Here is a 19,490-nt window from a genome sequence, read left to right as displayed (position 1 = left end):
TCTACACGGATGAGGAAACTGAGACACAAAGAGCTCACACAGTGTGCTTAAATTGGACCACAAGCCAGTGGCAGAGGTGGGAGTTAGGCCAGGACCGTGTGCCTCCAAATCTACCTGTGCCCTTCTTATACACAATGAAGGAGCCTGGCGGGGGGTGAAGTGGAGTCTAGAGAAGGACTCCAGATACCAGGAAGGGATTAGAGTTGCTCCTTACGAAGAGCAGACCACTCTCCCTGGGTCATGAAGCCTGGAGGAAAGACAGCTTTGGGTGCTGACTCTTCACAGTGGCAACGGCTCTTGCCCACAAGGTGCCCCTGCCCTGAGTCTAGCCCACCCACCCAAGGAAGAGATGTAGAAGATAATGGACCTGAGTCCTCACTTTCTGAGTTCATGGTCCCGGCTTCTCCTTTATAAGTGTTATGTCCTTGGGTAACTCAACGTCTTCATGTTCTGATTTTCTTATACACAAAATATGGATGTTGATGATAATAACTATTTTATGAACTATAGTGAGAATTAAATGAGATCATAATGGCAGCTAACATTGCTTGTTCTAAGCACCCTACGTGCGTTACCTTTTTTTTTTATGAGACGGAGTTTCTCTCTTGTCACCCAGGCTAGAGTGCAGTGGCGGGATCTTGGCTCACTGCAACCTCCGCCTCCCGGGTTCAACCAATTCTTCTGCCTCAGCCTCCTGAGTACCTGGGATTATAGGCATGTGCCACCACCCAGCTAAGTTTTGTATTTTTAGTAGAGATGGGGTTTCACCATGTTGGCCAAACTGGCCTTGAACTCCTGAGCTCAGGTGGTTTGCCCGCCTCGGCCTCCCAAAGTGCTGGGATTACAGGCACGACCACAGTGCCTGGCCATGTTAACTATTTTAATCATTACAACAGCCCTATGAGGAAGGAACCACTTTTTGACCCATTGTGTAGATGCACAAAACTAAGGCATGGACTGATCAAGGAACTTGTTCAACATCCGACAGCTGGTAAGTGACAGACTTGAGATTTGACCAGAAACTTCAGAGTCCAGAGCCCTAGCCCTAACTACTATGTTCCCTTTATAATACATGAATTATGTCAAGCATTTTGCACATGGTGGCCTCTCAGCAAGTGTTGACTCTTAGTTTTATTAATTTTGTGCAACGAATAAAAGACAGTAGAATTAAGTTACAAAAACTTAGAGGTTTGGGCTAGCAGTGAGGAAGAATTTCCTGACTCTAAGCGTTATGAAGTGGCAGCTCGTTGGAGGCAGAATCTGTTCCTTCTCTGTAGATCTTTAAGTACCAGATAGGTTGTTGTACTTTCTTTTTTTTTTTTTTTTTTTTTTTTTTTTGCGCTGTGTCACCCAGGCTGGAGTGCAGTGGCGCGATCTCGGCTCACTGCAAGCTCCACCTCCCAGGTTCACGCCATTCTCCTGCCTCAGCCTCCGAGTAGCTGGGACTACAGGCGCCCGCCACCACGCCCGGCTAGTTTTTTTTTTTTTTGTATTTTTAGTAGAGACGGGGTTTCACCATGTTAGCCAGGATGGTCTCGATCTCCTGACCTCGTGATCCACCCGCCTTGGCCTCCCAAAGTGCTGGGATTACAGGCTTGAGCCACCGCGCCCGGCCGGTTGTTGTACTTTCAACCTGTCTCTCAGGAGAGAGAGCAAATAAAATGGCTGCTTAAACCTTCTTTTTAAGACTCTTCCATACTAACAATACTCATCTTCATCCTTTGCATACCTTTCTCTTTTTTACTTTCAATGTAACTAAGCAAAAAATAAGAAGGTACAATTTTTAGAGCAAAATTCCACGGAAAACCAAAGAAAAGAGACTGGTTTCATTCATTTCTGAGCATGGAGACTGGTACCCAGTTGCACACCTGGTTTTCCGAGCCAAAAATAGGAACATGATTAAAAAGACCTCTGCCCTGGACTTCTGAAGGCACCCTGGCTCTGCTCCCTGCCTGAGACAACCGCAGGCAAGTCCCCTCACCTCTTTGGGACTCAGGGTCTTCTTGAGGCAAACACAAGAATTCAGCTGGAATAGTGTGGAAGTTATCTTTTTCTGTTAAAAAAAAAAATGTCAACACTATACTCTATGGCCTATACTCTGTGTTCTATGGGGTGTAGATAAGACTTAATTCAGGACTTTTTCCTGAGGAACAATAAAATAAAAAAATACAAGATTACAAACACAGTGTAGACACATAAAGAAAAACCAAAGCTTGCTTATTGTTCTAAACGGCACTCCATTATAACACGTTCCTCTCATTTAGATCTGAAACCCATGTTGGTTTTCCACAGAGATGATTTGTTTGGATGGCCCCAGAAAAGGCCCCAAAAGAAAAATTTGTTCTTTGGTGTTACAGGGACAGGAATGAGAGAGTCTCTGTCATTAACCACAAAAACACCAGCCAAACTGAGCCCACACTGAGCATAACTCAAATCTCTGTTTTGTGTTAAACAGGAAAATAAATGGAAGTCTCTATCATGCCTACAGAAGGAGAAACTCCCTATCCATGTGAATTTGGGGGCAAGTGACTCAGCCACTTCTCACCTCAGTTTCTGCATCTGTAACATCAGGAAATACTGGTGCCTACTTGATAGGACCACTTTTGGGATTAAATCATATGTGTAAAGGCCTCAGGAGAGAACCTGTTCCCATTACATGCTAGCTAGTGTTCTGCTCCTCGCCTATCTCAGTATTATTTGCAGTACTTTTGAAATGCCACAACCTGGTGCCAGAGGTTTGCCTCCTTTCTGTCTTTCCCTAGATGTTAAGCTTATTCACGTCACTCAAATATTTTGAGTTTACATGTTAAATGCCACTCAAATGTTAGATGAGGTGTAAGCTTTTAAAAAATTATATCAAGGTAGATGGAATGCTGTATTTTCTTCCTAATTTTAGGAACATTTCACAATCAGCAACTACATGCTGAGTTTCTACCATGTGCCAGGCAGTGGGCAGGGAAGAGGATGTCAGAGAGTTCAAGTTTCCATCTTAATGAAGCAAGACACATCTGTGGAAAGATACTTCAGTGTGTGAAGAATGATGTGACAAACCGAGTGAACTGTCAGCGAAAGAAAGCGTGGTGTAGGGGTGGGGGGTGTGATGATCTAAGAAGGGTTCCTGGAGGAGGCAGGCTTGGATTGGGACTTGAAGGTTTCATAGGATTTGAGACAGCAGAGAAAATGAGGGAAGACCTGGAAACTGGGTTGGGGTGGAGAACTAGGGAGTGCCGAAAGAAAGGTGTGAACACAAATGAGGAATCCAGAAGCACCCTGAGCTGACCAGCTTGGAATAACAGGTTTTGAGGAGGAGACCAGTAGGAGGGCAAAGCTGGGAAGGGAGCATAGGTTGTCTTCAGAAAACCCATTGAGGCGTCCTTAACTTTTGTGCTATATGATAGGCATTATTTTTCAGGAGGTGACTCCGAATCTATGGCTCATAAAAATTTGGAGTTGGAAGGGTCCAGACTATCTGGTACCTTTCCTGAATTTCTTAAATATATATATTTTTTTTCTGAAAAAGAAACAGAATCTCACTCTGTTGCCCAGGCTGGTCTCAATCTCCTGGGCTCAAGCACTCCTCTGCCTTGGGCTCCCAAAGTGTTGGGATTACAGGCATGAGCCACCGTGCCCACGATGGTACTTTTCTCTAAGTTGAAGAAACAGACACATCCAATGGGAAGTGACACAGAATGATGTAGTGACTGAATTAGCATCTAGATATTCAGCTTCAGTGGCACCTCCTGTGGATTACTGACTAAAAGTAGTGCCTGGGTAGGTGTACAGGCTGGCCACCTTGGCTACCCCAGCTCACTCCCAGAAGAAGCCAACAGCCTTAGATGTACCGGCTCTGCTCGGCACCTTCAGTAACTGAGGCAATCACTCCTGAGTGCAGCAGATCTAAAATGGGGTAAATTTTACTGCCACAGTCACTTAGGTGTTGATTCCAGGTCTCGATCACTCTGGGTCTCACGAATATGCTCTTCTTTTGCGAGAGGAACCAGCAAGAACCTCATTCCTTGGCTATGGGGAGAGAGGAGAGGAGAGGGAGGGAGGACTTAATAAACCCAGCCAGATACTCACAGAGTTCTTGAGACAGTGTGTTCTGGTGGCTAAACACAGCATAGGTTCACATCCAGGGCATACCACTTACTAGATATGTGACTTGGAAAAGTTTTTAAAACTCTTTGTGCCTCAGTTTCTTTATCTGTAAAGTGGGGATATTGTAGTGCCGACCACATGAGATACTTTCAGAATTAACTAAATTCAGAATTAACTAAATTTTATCAACGAGTAACTCGGAGTCATTTGGTTAGATATTTTGCATACGGTTCAGTGATTTGCATGAAAGTTGTTTTCTTACACGTGAGGAAGTCGGCGGTAGGCTGAGCCCAAGAACAAAGCCACAGATGAGCTTTATTGAAAGAGAGGGAAGAAAACTACCTGAAAACAATCTGGGAATAGTGAATCTTGTTTGTGTAATTTTTGGGCTAAATTTACTAGCTAGAAGCTGGCAAAGAGATTAATCTGTGCATTCTGTCCCAGTTGGTCCTTAAGTAGATCAACTGGGAATATCCAAAACAAAACAATTTTCGTCATTTATGGATTCTCTAGAGTCTTGAGAGTTTAGCTATGAAGATGTTCCAGGCCTTCCTGCAGTGTTTTCCGTCAACGTGTGCACCTTGGGCTAGATCTGTCCTACTCATTCTCTCAAGAACTTCTCAATGTGAAAAAGCACTTATAACAGTGCCTGACATGTAGTAAGCAGTATTATCATTCTAAGATAGTTTAACTGTGAGGGAAAGGAAATTAGGAATGATCACAGTACACCTCAGGTGAAAGGGAGAAGACAGGCAGGTGCAGGGGAAATACGACTTATTTTCTAGCTGACTCTTAGAATTGCCCATTTTATGCTGGAGGTAGTGCAGTCACGATTATATGATAGTATAAAACTTTTGTATCACATTGATTGTTGCACTCAGAATTGCTATAGGTGTGCACTTGATTGACAGGAGAACTAAAGGTACACTTGGATGAGAAGATTAAGCTTTACAACCAGAAGTATCCAGGACTACTGAAAATAATACGGCATCCTGAGAGGAAAGGTCTTGCTCAAGCCCGCAACACTGGCTGGGAAGCTGCCACAGCAGACGTGGTCGCCATCTTGGATGCTCACATTGAAGTCAATGTTGGGTGGTAAGGCTCAAAGAGGCTGATTCTTCTGGGAAGGGCAGAGAGGAGACATTGTGCATGTACAGAACACAGGACAGGATACTGTGGACATGGGTGAAGTCAGCACTGGGCCTTAAATAAAGGGACTCTCCAAAGGAGCATGCTTTTATGCAGGCATTTTGCTTGGCTAAGAGAAGTAGCATGGTGGAGAGTATTGACAGTTGGATCATAACTCTGACTTTGCCAAATACTTTGTGAATTTGAGTAAGTCACTTCACTTAACTAGACATTGTGTCTTTAACTGTAAAGATGAGGAGATTAGCCTTTGGTTATTTTAAAGGTTTTTCCCCAGCCCTGAAATTACATAATAAAATAAAGAGAACTATGTTCTTTAGAGAATGTGGAGAGTCAGACAGGAAAGAAGCATCATCTTGGAAACAGGGAGAACCAAGAGATAATGTAAATTCAAGGAGTAATATACAGACTGATAATGCTGCCTCACAACGGCCTGGGGGTGCTACTTGGGTACTAATTTCAAACCTGTTCTTGATGCGGGTTGGCTGCTAGCAGCTTCAGCTATCCTGAAAGGTACAGAGATTCTCTGAACTCTGGAGAGTTCTACTCACAACCCAGCACAGCCTAAATGGAGGAGGTACTCAATGTCAGGGCAATGATAGCAAGGTGCTTGAAACAGCTTTATCTGCTGTCTCCTACTGCTTGTCCTCATACCCAAGCTGGGCTTGCTGCACACTCTTCTTCTAGGGCAGAGCCAATCTTGGCTCGGATTCAGGAAGACCGCACCGTGATTGTGTCTCCTGTGTTTGACAACATTCGTTTTGACACCTTCAAACTGGATAAGTATGAACTGGCAGTTGATGGGTTTAACTGGGAACTCTGGTGCCGCTATGATGCACTGCCACAAGCCTGGATTGATCAGCATGATGTCACTGCCCCAGTGAAGTAAGTCTGAGGAGGTTCAGGGAACTTGAGAAGCACGTGGGAAGGCAGGAATGAACTGCATGGATTTTGTTTATCTTTGGTGGTAGTACTTGGGGTGACGTGGAAGGAGGGGAGGGGATGAAGTGAAGGACACGGGATAGAAGTCATCCCAGTTAAGAAATCACAGACACTTTGGGATATTTAGGGACTTTCAGGCAAAAATCAAGCAAAATATTTAAAATTTTGGAAAACATTTTGGCCATTTCAAGCATTAACTGGCTATGAAGTAAGGATACCTAGGTGAAAAAGATGTAATTTCAATATATTTTGAGAAGGGCTGTGACAACACAGTGGGCCAGGGAAAGCTGCATGCGCTTAGTCCAGCCTGAGAGTTTAGGGAGGGCCTTCATGATAAGAACAGACTTAGGTAGAGTTCTGAAGCCCAAATACTCATTGAGCATCCCACCCCTCGCCTCCACTCCTCATGGAGAGATTAATGACTCTTGCTGTGTGCTCTGTAGGAGTCCTTCAATCATGGGCATCCTGGCTGCTGACAGGCACTTCCTGGGAGAGATCGGGTCTCTGGATGGTGGAATGCTCATCTATGGAGGAGAGAACGTGGAGCTTAGCCTGCGGGTGTGTACCTTTCCCTTCTCTTTATGGGACAAGGCAGAAAGGGGAATAATAGAAAGGTCGTAGGACCCCTGGAATCCTAGAACAAGGCTGAATGTCATTGGCTTGAAGGTGGATACATTCTCATGTTTCCAGGCGACTGGGCCAAGGACGGGGGGCAGTAGGACTTCTGGAGTGGACACTCCTGGTATAGCCCATATAATCCGGGAGGTGTGGGTGGGAAGGGGTCAAGTTGGGACTGAATAGATAGATGTCCCTATTTCACTTGAGGACTCTGGGCATTTTTCACGCATCTCCTGGGATAAACTTAACCTTGGAGCAGATGATTCTCTAGAAGGCCAAAGACAGCAAAAACAGGAGTGGGCAGTGTGACCAGGGAATGCAGACATGTGGGCAGCCAGCCTGCTTCTGTACTCACAGCCAGAGCAGCTGACGTGATAGCCTGAGTTTGTGCTGAGATATAGTCCAATCTAAGACAAATAGCCAGGTTTTTATCATTATATAATTGAAATCCTCAAACCCGGCCAGTCACGGTGGCTCACATCTGTAATCCCAGAACTTTGGGAGGCTGAGGCAGGCAGATGGCTTGAGCCCAGGAGTTCAAGGCCAGCCTGGGCAACATGGTGAAACCTTGTATCTATTAAAAAAGAAAGAAAAAGAAAAAATAAATCCTCAAACCAGTGCTAGTTCTGACCAACTTCTGTGTGTCTGGAAAAATACTGGCTTCACACTTCCGCAGTGATGCCTCTTGTCTGCCCCTGACAGCTTCCCATGCTTGTTTAGATCATATGACCAACCTAAATTAAAATAAATGAAATTTTAAATTTTCGTGGGTGCATTGTAGGTGTATATATTTAGGGTGTGCATGTGATGTTTTGATGCAGGCATGCAATGAATAATAATCATGTCACAGAGAATGGGGTATCCATCCCCTCAAGCATTTATCCTTCGTGTTACAAACAATCCAATTATATTCTTTAAGTTATTTTAAAATACAAAATTAAATTGTTATTAACTACAGTCATCCTATTGTGCCGTCAAATAGTAGGTCTTATTTGTCTTATTCATTCTTTGTAACTATTATTTTTGTACCCATTAACCATCCCCATCTCCCCCGGTTACCCTTCCCGGCCTCTGGTAACCATCCTTCTACTTTCTATGCCCATAAGTTCAATTGTTTTGATTTTTAAATTTCACACGTAAGTGAGAAATACAGTGTTTGTCTTTCTGTGCCTGACTTATTTCACTTAACATAATAATCTCCAGTTCCATCCATGTTGTTGCAAGTGACAGAACCTCATTCTTTTTTTTAATGGCTGAATAGTACTCTATTGTGTACTACATTTTCTTTATCCATTCATCTGTTGATGGACACAGATTTCTTCCATATCTTGGCTGTTGTGAACAGTGACAAACGAAAGAGTGCAGATATCTCTTTGATTTAGTGATTTCCTTTCTTTTGGGTATATACCCAGCAGTGGGATTGCTGGATCATATGGTAGCTCTATATATACATTTTTTTTTTTTTTTTCTGAGGAACCTACAAACTGTCCTCCATAGTGGTTGTACTAATCTACATTCCTACCAACAGTGGACGAGGGTTCCCTTTTCTCCACATCCTCTCCAGCATTTTTATTGCCTGTCTTTTGGATATAAGCCATTTTAACTGGAGTGAGATGATATCTCACTGTAGTTTTGATTTGCATTTATCTGATGATCAGTGATGTTGAGCATCTTTTCACATCCCTGTTTGCCATTTGTATGTCTTCCTTTGAGAAATGTCTATTCAAATTTTTTTGCTCATTTTTGGATTGGATTATTAAATTTTTACTTATAAAGTTGTTTAAGCTCCTTATATATTCTGGTTATTAATCCCTAGCCAGATGGGTAGTTTGCAAATATTTTCTCCCATTTCATGGGCTGTCTCTACACTTTGTTGATTGTGTCTTTTGCTGTGCTTTTTAACTTGATGTTATTCCATTTGTCAGTGTTTGTATTGGTTGCCTGTACTTGTGGGGTATTGCTGAAGAAATCTTTCCCCAGACCAGTGTCCTAGAGATTTTCCTCATTTTTTTCTTGTAGTAGTTTCATAATTTGAGGTCTCAGATTTAAGTCTTTAATCTATTTTCATTTTATTTTTGTGTATGGTGAGAGATACAGACCTACTTTCATTCTTCTGCATATGAATATCCAGTTTTCCCAGCACAATTTATTGAAGAAACTGTCTTTTCCCCAGTGTATGTTCTTGGTACCTTTGTCAAAAATGAGTTCACTATAGGCATGTGGGTTTGTTTCTGGGTTCTCTATTGTGGTTCATTAGTCTATGTGTCTGTTTTTATGCCGGTACCATGCTGTTTTGGTTACTATAGCTCTGTAGTATAATTTGAAGTCAGGTAATGTGTTTCCTCCAGTGTTGTTCTTTTTGCTAGGCATGGCTTTGGTTATTCTGGGTCTTTTGCAGTTCCACATAAATTTTAGAATTGTTTTTTCTATTTCTGTGAAGAATGTCATTGGCATTTTGAAAGGGATTGCATTGAATCCGTATATTGCTTTGGGTTGTATGGACATTTTAATGATATTGATTCTTCCAATCCATGAACATGGAATATCTTTCCATTTTTGGTGTCCTCTTCAATGTTTTTCATCAATGTTTTATAGTTTTCATTATAGAGATATTTTTTACTTCTTTGCTTAATTCCTAGGTGTTTAATTTTATTTGTGGCAATTGTAAATGGAATTACTTTTAAACATTTCTTTTCAGATTGTTCACTATTGGCATACAGAAATGCTACTGATTTTTGGATGTTGATTTTCCATCCTGCAACTTTACTGAGTTTATCAATTCTAATAGTTTTTTGGTGGAGTCTTTAGGTTTTTCCAATAAAAGATTGTGTCATCTGCAAACAAGGATAACATGAACTTCATCCATTCCAATTTGGATGCCTTTATTTATTTCTCTTGTCTAATTGCTCTAGCTAGGACTTCCAGTAGTACATTGAATAACAGTGGTGAAAATGGGCATCTTTGTCATATTCCAGATCTTAGAGGAAAGGCTTTCATTTTTTCCCTGTTCAGTATGATATTAGCTGTGGGTTGTATACGGCTTTTATTATGTTAAGGTATGTTTCTTCTGTACATAGTTTTTTGAGGAGTTTTAAATCATGAATAGTTGTTGAATTTTATCAAATGCTTTTTCAGCATCAATTGAAATGATCACATGGTTTTTGTCCTTCATTCTGTTGATATGATGTTTCACATTGATTGATCTGCATGCGTTGAATAATACTTGCATCCCAGGGATGAATCCCACTTGTTCATGATGAATGACATTTCTAATGTATTGTCACATTCAGTTTGCTAATATTTTATTGAGGATTTTTGTGCCAATGTTCATCAGAGATATTGGTCTGCAGTTTTCTTTTCTTTTCTTTTCTTTTTTTTTTTAATGTGTCTTTGTCTGGTTTTGGTATCAGGGTAATACTGGCCTCATAGAATGAGTTTGGAAATGTTCCCTCCTCTATTTTTTGGAAAAATTTAAGTAGGATTGGTTAGTTTTTCTTTAAATGTTCAGTAGAAATCAACAGTGAAACCACTGAGTCCCAGGTTTTCCTTTACTGGGAAACGTTATTACAGCTTTGATCTCATTACTTGTTATTGGTCTGTTCCGGTTCAGGATGTTTTTCCTGGTTCAATCTTGAACGAGGTTCATTGTGTCTAGGAATTTGTCCATTTCTTCTAGATTTTCCAACTTATTGGCATACAGTAGCTTATAGTAGCCAGTAATGTTCCTTTGAATTTATGTAGTATCAGTTGTAATGTCTTTTTCACCTCTGATTATATTTATTTAGATATTCTCTCTTTTTTTCTTAGTTAGTCTGGATAAAGGTTTGTCAATTTTGTCGAACTTTTCAAAAAACCAACTTTTTATTTCATTGATTTTTGTTGTTGTTGTTCCTTTTTTTTTTTTTTTTTTTGAGATGGAGTCTTGCTCTATCGCCCAGGCTGGACTGCAGTGGTACAGTCTCGGCTCACTGCAAGCTCCGCCTCCCAGGTTCCCGCCATTCTCCTGCCTCAGCCTCCCGAGTAGCTGGGACTACAGGCGCCGCCACCACGCCCGGCTAATTTTTCGTATTTTTAGTAGAGACGGGGTTTCACCGTGTTAGCCAGGATGGTCTCGATCTCCTGACCTCGTGATCCGCCCACCTCAGCCTCCCAAAATGCTGGGATTACAGGCATGAGTCACCACGCCTGGACTGTTTCATTGACTTTTTTGTATTTTTTATTTCAATTTCATTTATTTCTACTCTGATCTTTATTATTTCTTTTTTATTTTTTAAATTCCATTTTAAGCTCAGGGGTCCTAGTGCAGGTTTTTTTATATCAGTAGACCTGTGTCACGGGGGTTTATTGTACAGATTATTTCATCACCTACAGATTAAGCTTAGTCTCCATTACTTATTTTTCCTGATCTTCTCCCTCCTTCCACCCTCCACCCTCCAAAAGGCCTCAGTGTGAGTTGTTCCCCTCTTTGTGTCCCTGTGTTCTCATCATTTAGCTTCCCCTTAAAAGTAAGAGCGTGTGGTATTTGGTTTTCTGTTCCTGTGTCAGTGTGCTAAGGATAATGGCCTCTAGCTCCATCCATGTCCTTGCAAAGGACATGATTTCATCTTTTATGGCTGCATAGTATTCGTTGGTGTATATGTACCACATTTTCTTTATCCAGTCTATCATTGTTGGGCATTTAGGTTGATTTCATGTCTTTGCTATTGTGAATAGTTCTACAATGAACATACATATGTATGTGTCTTTATAATAGAATGATTTATAATCCTTTGGGTATATACCCAGTAAAGGGGTTGCTGGGTTGAATGGTATCTCTATCTTTAGATCTTTGAGAAATCACCACAGTGCCTTCTACAATGGCTGAACTAATTTACACTCCCATCAACAGTAGACAAGCATTCCTTTTTTTTCACAACCTTGCGAGCATCTGTTATTTTTTTTTCTTTTTAATAATAGCTACCTGACTCCAAACTATGCTATGGGGCTACGACAACCAAAACATCATGGTGCTAGTACAAAAACAGACACATAGACCAATGGAACAGAATAGAGAACCCAGAAAAAAGACTGCACACCTATAACTATCTGATCTTCAACAAACGTGACAAAAACAAGAAATGGGGAAAGGATTCCCTATTCAATAAATGGTGCTGGGATAACTGGCTAGCCATATTCAGAAGATTGAAACTGGACCTCTTCCTTATACCATATACAAAAATTAACTCAAGATGGACTAAAAACTTACATGTAAAACCCAAAACTATAAAAACCCTGGAAGACAACCTAGGCAATACCATTCAGGATATAGGGATGGGCAAAGATTTCATGACAAAGATGCCAAAAGCAATAGCAACAAAAGAAAAAAATGGACAAATGGGATCTATTAGTTATTTTCTATTACAATTTTGGGTTTGGTTTCCTCTTGCTTTTCTAGTTCTTTAAGATTCATCATTAGATTGTTTGTTTGAAGTTTTTACTCTTTTTGATGTAGGCACTTAGAGCTGTAAACATCCCTCTTAGTACTGTTTTTGCTGTAGTCCATAGGTTTTGGTTATGTTGTGTCTCCATTATCATTTGTTTCAATGAATTTTCCAGTTTCCTTCTTAGTTTCTTCATTGACTCACTGGTCATTCAGGGGCATATTGTTTAATTTCCATTTGTCTGTATAGTTTCCCAAATTTCTCTTGTTATTGATTTCTAGTTTTATTCCACTGTGGTCAGAGACAATGCTTGCTATTATTTTTATTTTTTGAACGTTTTAAGACTTGTTTTGTGACCTAACATATGGTCTGTCCTTGAGAATGATCCATGTGCTGAGGAGAAGAATGTGTATTCTGCAGCCACTGGATGAAATGTCTGTAAGTATGTATTAGAGACACTTTGTCTATAGTACAGATTAAGTCTGATGTTTGTTGATTTTCTGTCTGGAAGATCTGTCCAGTGCTGAAAATAGGATGTTGAAGTCTTCAGCTATTATTGTACTGAGGCCTATCTCTCTATCTAGCTCCTATAATATTTGCTTTATATATCTGGATGTTCCAGTATTGGGTGCATTTATATTTAAAATGGTTATACCCCCTTGCTAAATTGACCCCTTTATTATTATATAGTGACCTTCCTTGTTTCTTATAGTTTTTGTCTTGAAATCTATTTTGTCTGATATAAATATAGCTACTCCTGCTCTTCTTTGGTTTTCATTGGTATGGAATATCTTTTTCCATCCCTTTATTTTCAGTTTATGTGTATTTTTATAGGCGAAGTATGTTTCTTATAGGCAACAGATCAGTGGGTCTTGTTTTTTCATTCATTCAGCCACTTTATGTCCTGATTGGAGAGTTAAGTCCATTTACATTCAATGTTATTATTGATAAGAAAGGACTTCTGCTATTTTGTCATCTGTTTTCTGGTTGCTTTGTGGTCTTTTCTTTCTTGTTTCTTTTTTTCCTGTCTTCCTCTAGTGAAGGTGATTTTCTCTGTTGATATGATTTAGTTTCTTGCTTTTTATTTTTTTGTGTATCTCTTGTATGTTTTTGGTTTGGGATTCTCATTAGGCTTGCAATACTATCTTATCACCCATTATTTTAAGGTGATGACAGCTTAACACTATATAAACAGACAACCAAACAAGTGGAAAAAAAAAAACAAACAAATAAAAACTCTACACCTTGACTTCGTCCCCGTGCTTTTTAACTTTCTGTCATTTCTATTTATATATCTCACTGTACTATGTCTTGAAAAGGTTTTGTGGTTATTATTGTTGATTGATTCATTATTTAGACTTTCTATTTAGGATAAGTGTAGTTTATACACCACAGTTACGGTGTTATAATATTCTGTGTTTTTCTGTGTACTGACTATTACTAGTGAATTTTATACCTATAGGTGATTACTTATGGCTTATTAACGTCCTTTTCTTTCTGATTGAAGTACTCCCTTTAGCATTTCTTGTAGGATAGGTCTGGTGTTGATGAAGTCCTTCAGCTTTTGTTTGTATGGGAAAGTCTTTATTTCTCCTTCATGTCTGAAGGATATTTTCACTGTATATGTTGCTCTAGGGTAAAAGTTTTTTCCTTCAACGCTTTACAAATATCATGTTACTCTCTCCTGGCCTGTAAGGTTTCCACGGAAAAGTCTGCTATCAGAAAGTATAGGAGCTGCATTGTATGTTGTTTTTAGAATCCTTTCTTTATCCTTAATCTTTGGGAGTTTGATTATTAAATGCCTTGAGGTAGTTTTCTTTGGTTTAAATCTGCTTAGCATTCTGTAACCTTCTTGTACTTGGACTTTGATATCTTTCTTTAGGTTTGGGAAGTTCTGTATTGTTGTCCCTTTGAATAAACTTTCTACCCCTTTCTCTTTCTCTACCTCCTCTTTAAGGCCTATAACTCTTAGATTTGTCCTTTTGAGGCTATTTTCTAGATCCTGTAGGCATGCTTCATTGTTTTGTGTTCTTTTTTCTTTTGTCCTCTGACTATGTATTTTACAAATAGCCTGTCCTCAAGCTTACTGAATCTCCCTTCTGTTTAACCAGTTCTGCTATTAAAAGACATTGATGCATTCTTGAGTATACCAATTGCATTTATCATTTCCAGAATTTCTGCTTGATTCTTTTCTGTTATTTCCGTCTCATTGTTAAATTTATCTGATAGAATTCTGAATTCCTTCTCTGTATCATCTTGAACTTCTTTGAGTTTCCTCAAAACAGCTATTTTAAATTTTCTGTCTGAATGGTCCCATGTCTCTCTCTAGGATTGGTCCCTTAGTTCATTTGGTGAGATCATGTTTTCCTGAATTATCTTGATACTTGTAGATGTGCTTCTGTGTCTGGGCATTGAAGAGTTAGGCTGCTTGTTGTAAGTAAAGACTACTTATTATAGCCTTTACTGTCTAGGCTTGTTTGTACCCATCCTTCTTGGAAAGACTTTCCAGATATGCAAAAAGACGTGGGTGTCATGATCTAAGCTGTACCTACTTTAGGGGGCACCCTAAGCCCAGTAATGCTGTGGTTCTTCCAGACTCATGGAAGTGCCACCTTGATGGTCTTGGACAAGATCTGGAAGAATTCTCTGGATTACCAGGCAGAGACCTTTGTTCCCTTCCCTTACTTTCTCCCAAACAAACGGAGTCTCTCTCTCTCTGTTCTGAGCTACCTAGAGCTGGGGGTGCAGTGACACAAGCACCTCCGTGACCACCTCCACTGCGACTGCTCTGGGTCAGACCTGAAGCTAGCACAGGACTGGGTCTCACCCAAGGCCTGCTGTGACCACTCACTGCATACTTCCTATGTTCCCTTGAGACCCTGGTGCTCTACAATCAGTAGGTGGCAAAGCCAGGACACAGGACACAGGCCTGTGTCCTTCCTTTCAGGGCCATGTATTCCTCCAGGTCCCAAGTGGGTCCAGGGGTTCTGTCTGGCAGTCAGACACTAAAGTAAAATACCTTAAAAGTCTACCTCATGTTTTATTATATTGTGGCTGAGCTGGCACTCAAACCACAAGACACACTCCTTCCTACTCTTCCCTCTTCTTTCCAAAGTTAGAGGCCAGTGCCACCACAGGCCCACAGGGAGTACTGCCAGACTACCACTCATGTTCCCTTAGGGTCCAAGGATTCTCAAGTTAGTTTATGATGAATGCTGCCTGGCTTAGGACTCACCCATCAGGGAAGTGGGCTCCCTTCTGGCCCAGAGCAGGTTCAGAAATGCCATGTAAGAGTCAAGTCCTGGAATCAGGGACCCCCAAGAGACTGCTTGGTGCTCTACCCACCTGTGGCCAAGCTGGTACCTAAAGCCACCAAGTCTCAGAGACTCACCCAAGGCCCTCAGTGTAGTATTGGGTATTGCTACTAGTTGTTCAGTGTCCCAGGGCTTTTCACCTAGCAGGTGATAAATGCTGCCAGGACTGGGTCCTTCCCTTCAAGGCAGTGAGCTCCCTTCTAGCCAGGGTGTGTTTAGAAATGTCATCTGGGAGCTAGGGCCTGGACCAGGGACCACACAACTCTGACTGATTTCCTAGCCTGCTGTAGCTGAGCTGGTATCCAAGATGCAGTCAAAGTCCTCCTCACTTCTCCCTCCCCCCTCCTCAAATGGAAGGAAGGGGTCTCTTCTGGAGCTGCGAGTTGTGCATCCTGGGGTTAGGCGACGGGTAATGCCAGTACTCCCTTAGTGGCCCCAACTGGTGTTTCGGTAGGTTGTGTGACCTGCCTCCCCACCCCCAATTCACTGTCTCTGGGCCCAGTTCAGCACTAGGATTCACCTAATAGTTGCCTAGACTGCCTTTCAGGCTTACTTAGAGACTCAGAGCACTGTAGCCTGGTGGCGAGGTTTGGGGGAACTCAACATCCTACTTCTGGGATCAGTGATTTCCCTCTGGCTGGGGCTGGTTTACATGCTCCCTCTTTGGGTGGGCAGCAGCTGAGTTTGGTTCAGTTTTCTTTTCTGCTCTAACAGGACAGCACTGAGTTCAACGCCTCACAATTGCTGTGCTCTTCCTTCTCCAACACACAGAAGTGCTGTCTACACCGCACTGCAGCTAGTGGGGATGGGGGAGGGGAGGGGTAGCATCAGTGATTCACCACTGTCCTTTCTACCTCTCCAGTGCCTCTTTCAGCAATATCAAGTTAAAATATGAGTACTGTGAGTGTTCACCTGATTTTTGGTTTTTATGAAGGTGCTTTGCTTGTGTAGATAGTTGTTAAATTCGTATCCTTGTCAGGGGGACGATTGGTGGAGCCTTCTATTCCACCGTCTTGCTCCACCACCTCTCCCAACCTGAATTTTTGTGCTCTATAAGGGAATTCAGGATGCAAACCAAGAAAAATAGAGAAATTACAAGTGCAGATTCAAAATATGTCAGTGTGTTGGTTAACTCTTGCCAAAAAATGTCATGCAATAAATCAACCCAAACTGAGTGCCTTAAAGCAACAATAATCAATTCTCACAGATTTGCAGATCCAGCTGGCTCAGACAGAATGGCTGTGATCCACACATGTTCACTCTGGGGCTCAGGCAAATGTGGGATAGCAGCTACCTAGGACAGAAAGCTCTTCTTATGGTGTACAAGAGGGCCAATGGGACCGTGTGAAGTCTTGTAAGGCCTAGGTTTAGAAGTAGCAAGCTATTTCAGAGTATAAGTCACATGGCCAACCCTAAAATGGTGTGAAGAATTAGGGCCAATAAATTTTCATGCATCAGGATCAATTTAGAAGAGGTTTTGTGGATAAAATATCATTTCCACAGTATCTCTTTTACCTTTTTGGCATAATCTTCAGGGCCTCATTAGAAGGGGCTGGCCTGTGGGTTTGTGTTTGTTCTCGGTAGTTCATCTTTCATCTTTCAGGCTAAGGCTGAACTCTTAAAAGAGGCAATGGAAAGTAGTGGAAATTACACAGGTATTGGAGACAGACAGACGTAAGTCAAAATCCTGCTTTGCCACTCAAGAGTTTGTGTGCAACATACAAGCCCTCTAAACCTTACCTCCTGCATCAAGCACCTCGTATGGTGAGTGATACACGGTTTACACTCAATAAATGTTTAATGGTAAAAGTGACAATAATAAGAATGTCAGGGTGGCATTGTAATAAACACTGACCCTGAGTTCTAATGCTGCCTCTACTAACTCACTGTGGACTAAGCTTCTATAAGATGACCTTTTTTTCCCCTCCAAGCCCTGAAATTCTGTGCTTGTGACAAGGTGATCTCTGGTCCATTGTGGTGTCTGGAGGAACAAAGTAATTTCCCATCTAGAGTTTATTTCATTCCACTCTTTTTAATTTCTTTCTAACTGAAACTGATGACCCCATAGCCATGTACTGTACCCAATAAGGACCCACTCAGGACTCCACATTTAATGTTAACAAATGAACTTTTGAGTCTTGTCTGGGTTATACCTTAAGCCATAATCATTCTTTGGCAGAGAAAACTAACTTTTTGGGATGGTGGTTGATATGGTTAGGCTTTGTGTCCCCACTCAAATCTCATCTTAAATTATAATCCACACAATCCCCACGTGTCAAAGGAGAGACCAGGTGGAGGTAATTGGATCATGATGGGAGGGTTTCCACCTGGTTGTTCTCCTGATGGTGAGTTTTCACAAGATCTGATGGTTTTATAAGTGTTTGGTAGTTCCTCCTGCGTTCATTCTCCTTCCTGCCGCCTTGTGAAGAAGGTGCCTTGCTTCCTCTTCGTCTTCTGCCATGATTGTAATTTTCCTGAGACCTCTCTAGCCGTGATGAATTGTGAGTCAACGAAACCTCTTTCCTATGTAAATTACCCAGTCTCAGGCAGTTCTCTATGGCAGTGTGAAAACAGACAAATACAGTGGTCTGATCAGTTTTCCCATTTGTGAAATGGAGAGAAGCATTTTGTTTAATGTACCTCATAAGAATGATGGTACAGTCACAATGTAATAATGAATTTGATAAAATTTTATAAAGATATTAATTAGAATGCTCACTCAGCTTCTCTGACAGAAGCTAAAATAACAGAAGCTTCAACGTGATAGAAATTAATTACTCTTTCTTATAACAGTTTGAACATAAGCAGTTCAGGATTGATATGGTAGCTCTAGGGTGATAGGGACCAAGACTTTTATTTTGTGGTCCTGCCACACTCAACACCGTATTTGTATTCTAGCCGGTAGGGAGAGAAAAGGGGGAAGAGAGAGAGCAAGCTCTTTCTTTTGAAGAGCACTACCTGAAAGTTGTGTATATTGTTTCTTTTCACATTCTATTGGCCATTACCTAGTCACATGGCCACACCTGTGTGCAAAGGAGTCTGGGAAATATAGACTTTAGTTAGTGGGTTATATGCCCAGGTGTTTCTTCTATAACTGGAGATATAGAGCAGAATAGACTTTGGGAGTACAAGTAGTCTCTCACACAAAAAATATAAATGCAAAAATACTTTATGTATGGTACTTAGCAAAGTGTTGAGGATGACCCTAGTTACATTCTGGCTGGGTTTTCCTACCTACCAGAGCTTTAGGTGAATTCTCCAATTCTTCAACTTAGGACCCAAAGCCCTCATTATTTCTGAGTTCCTTATGCTTTGTTCTCTCCTTCTGCACTTAGGCTGAGTCTCTCTGTTTTCATTCTCCCAAACATACATAAAACACTGCCATTTCAGTTTCTACAATACGTTCTATTTATTTTAATACTTTGTGATTTTTAAAATGGACTTTGCTTAAAATATAGGGTCATCCTTTTCCTTTTCTTTGGATCAAGCAGTTCTGCCCATATCCAGCTTCTTGGTTTGTGTGTGACTATTTGCCTTTTAAAACTTCTAAGCACTTATTAGGATCTTTCTCCAGTAGCAGATCTTGAATATCAGAGCTACATAGAGCGCTTTATTCTGACATCTAGTGGCCATGGCAGGGATGGTGCTCATCAATGTGTACATGGAGATGATGGGTAGGAAAGGTGAAGAAGGGAGATATGGGTAGGAAAGGAAAAACAGCATTTGTTGAGCACCTTGTTTATTTCACGCGCTGTGCCAGAACCGGACATGTAACTTCCTGGGTTCACAATGCAGCTCTGCAATTTACTAGCTGGCAAACATGGGCAGGTTACTTAAAGGGAGATACCTGTATGGTGAGGATTAAATTTATGGAAAGTATTAGGACAGTATATGGCACAAAGTAATATATTATTATCATCAGAAGCTTAGTGTCTGTGTGTGTGTGTGCGTG

The 19,490-nt window shown here is 41.2% G+C and overlaps 1 protein-coding gene across 1 annotated transcript in view; it reads left to right on the top strand.

Moving 5' to 3' along the window:
* GALNT8 (polypeptide N-acetylgalactosaminyltransferase 8) overlaps positions 1–19,490 on the top strand; it is a 74,138-nt gene that overhangs the window by 40,563 nt on the left and 14,085 nt on the right. The window contains exons 4-6 of the mRNA XM_011996272.1: positions 5,010–5,193; positions 5,932–6,129; positions 6,630–6,744. Coding sequence (XP_011851662.1) covers positions 5,010–5,193; positions 5,932–6,129; positions 6,630–6,744 — 497 coding nt within the window. The remainder of the gene's footprint in view (positions 1–5,009; positions 5,194–5,931; positions 6,130–6,629; positions 6,745–19,490) is intronic.

This window comes from Mandrillus leucophaeus, unplaced genomic scaffold (assembly GCF_000951045.1).
Source record: "Mandrillus leucophaeus isolate KB7577 unplaced genomic scaffold, Mleu.le_1.0 Scaffold508, whole genome shotgun sequence".
In the NCBI taxonomy this organism is placed as follows: Eukaryota; Metazoa; Chordata; class Mammalia; order Primates; family Cercopithecidae; genus Mandrillus; species Mandrillus leucophaeus.
The sequence above is the reverse complement of the archived record's forward strand: the minus strand, read 5'-3'. Positions and strand labels throughout refer to the sequence as shown.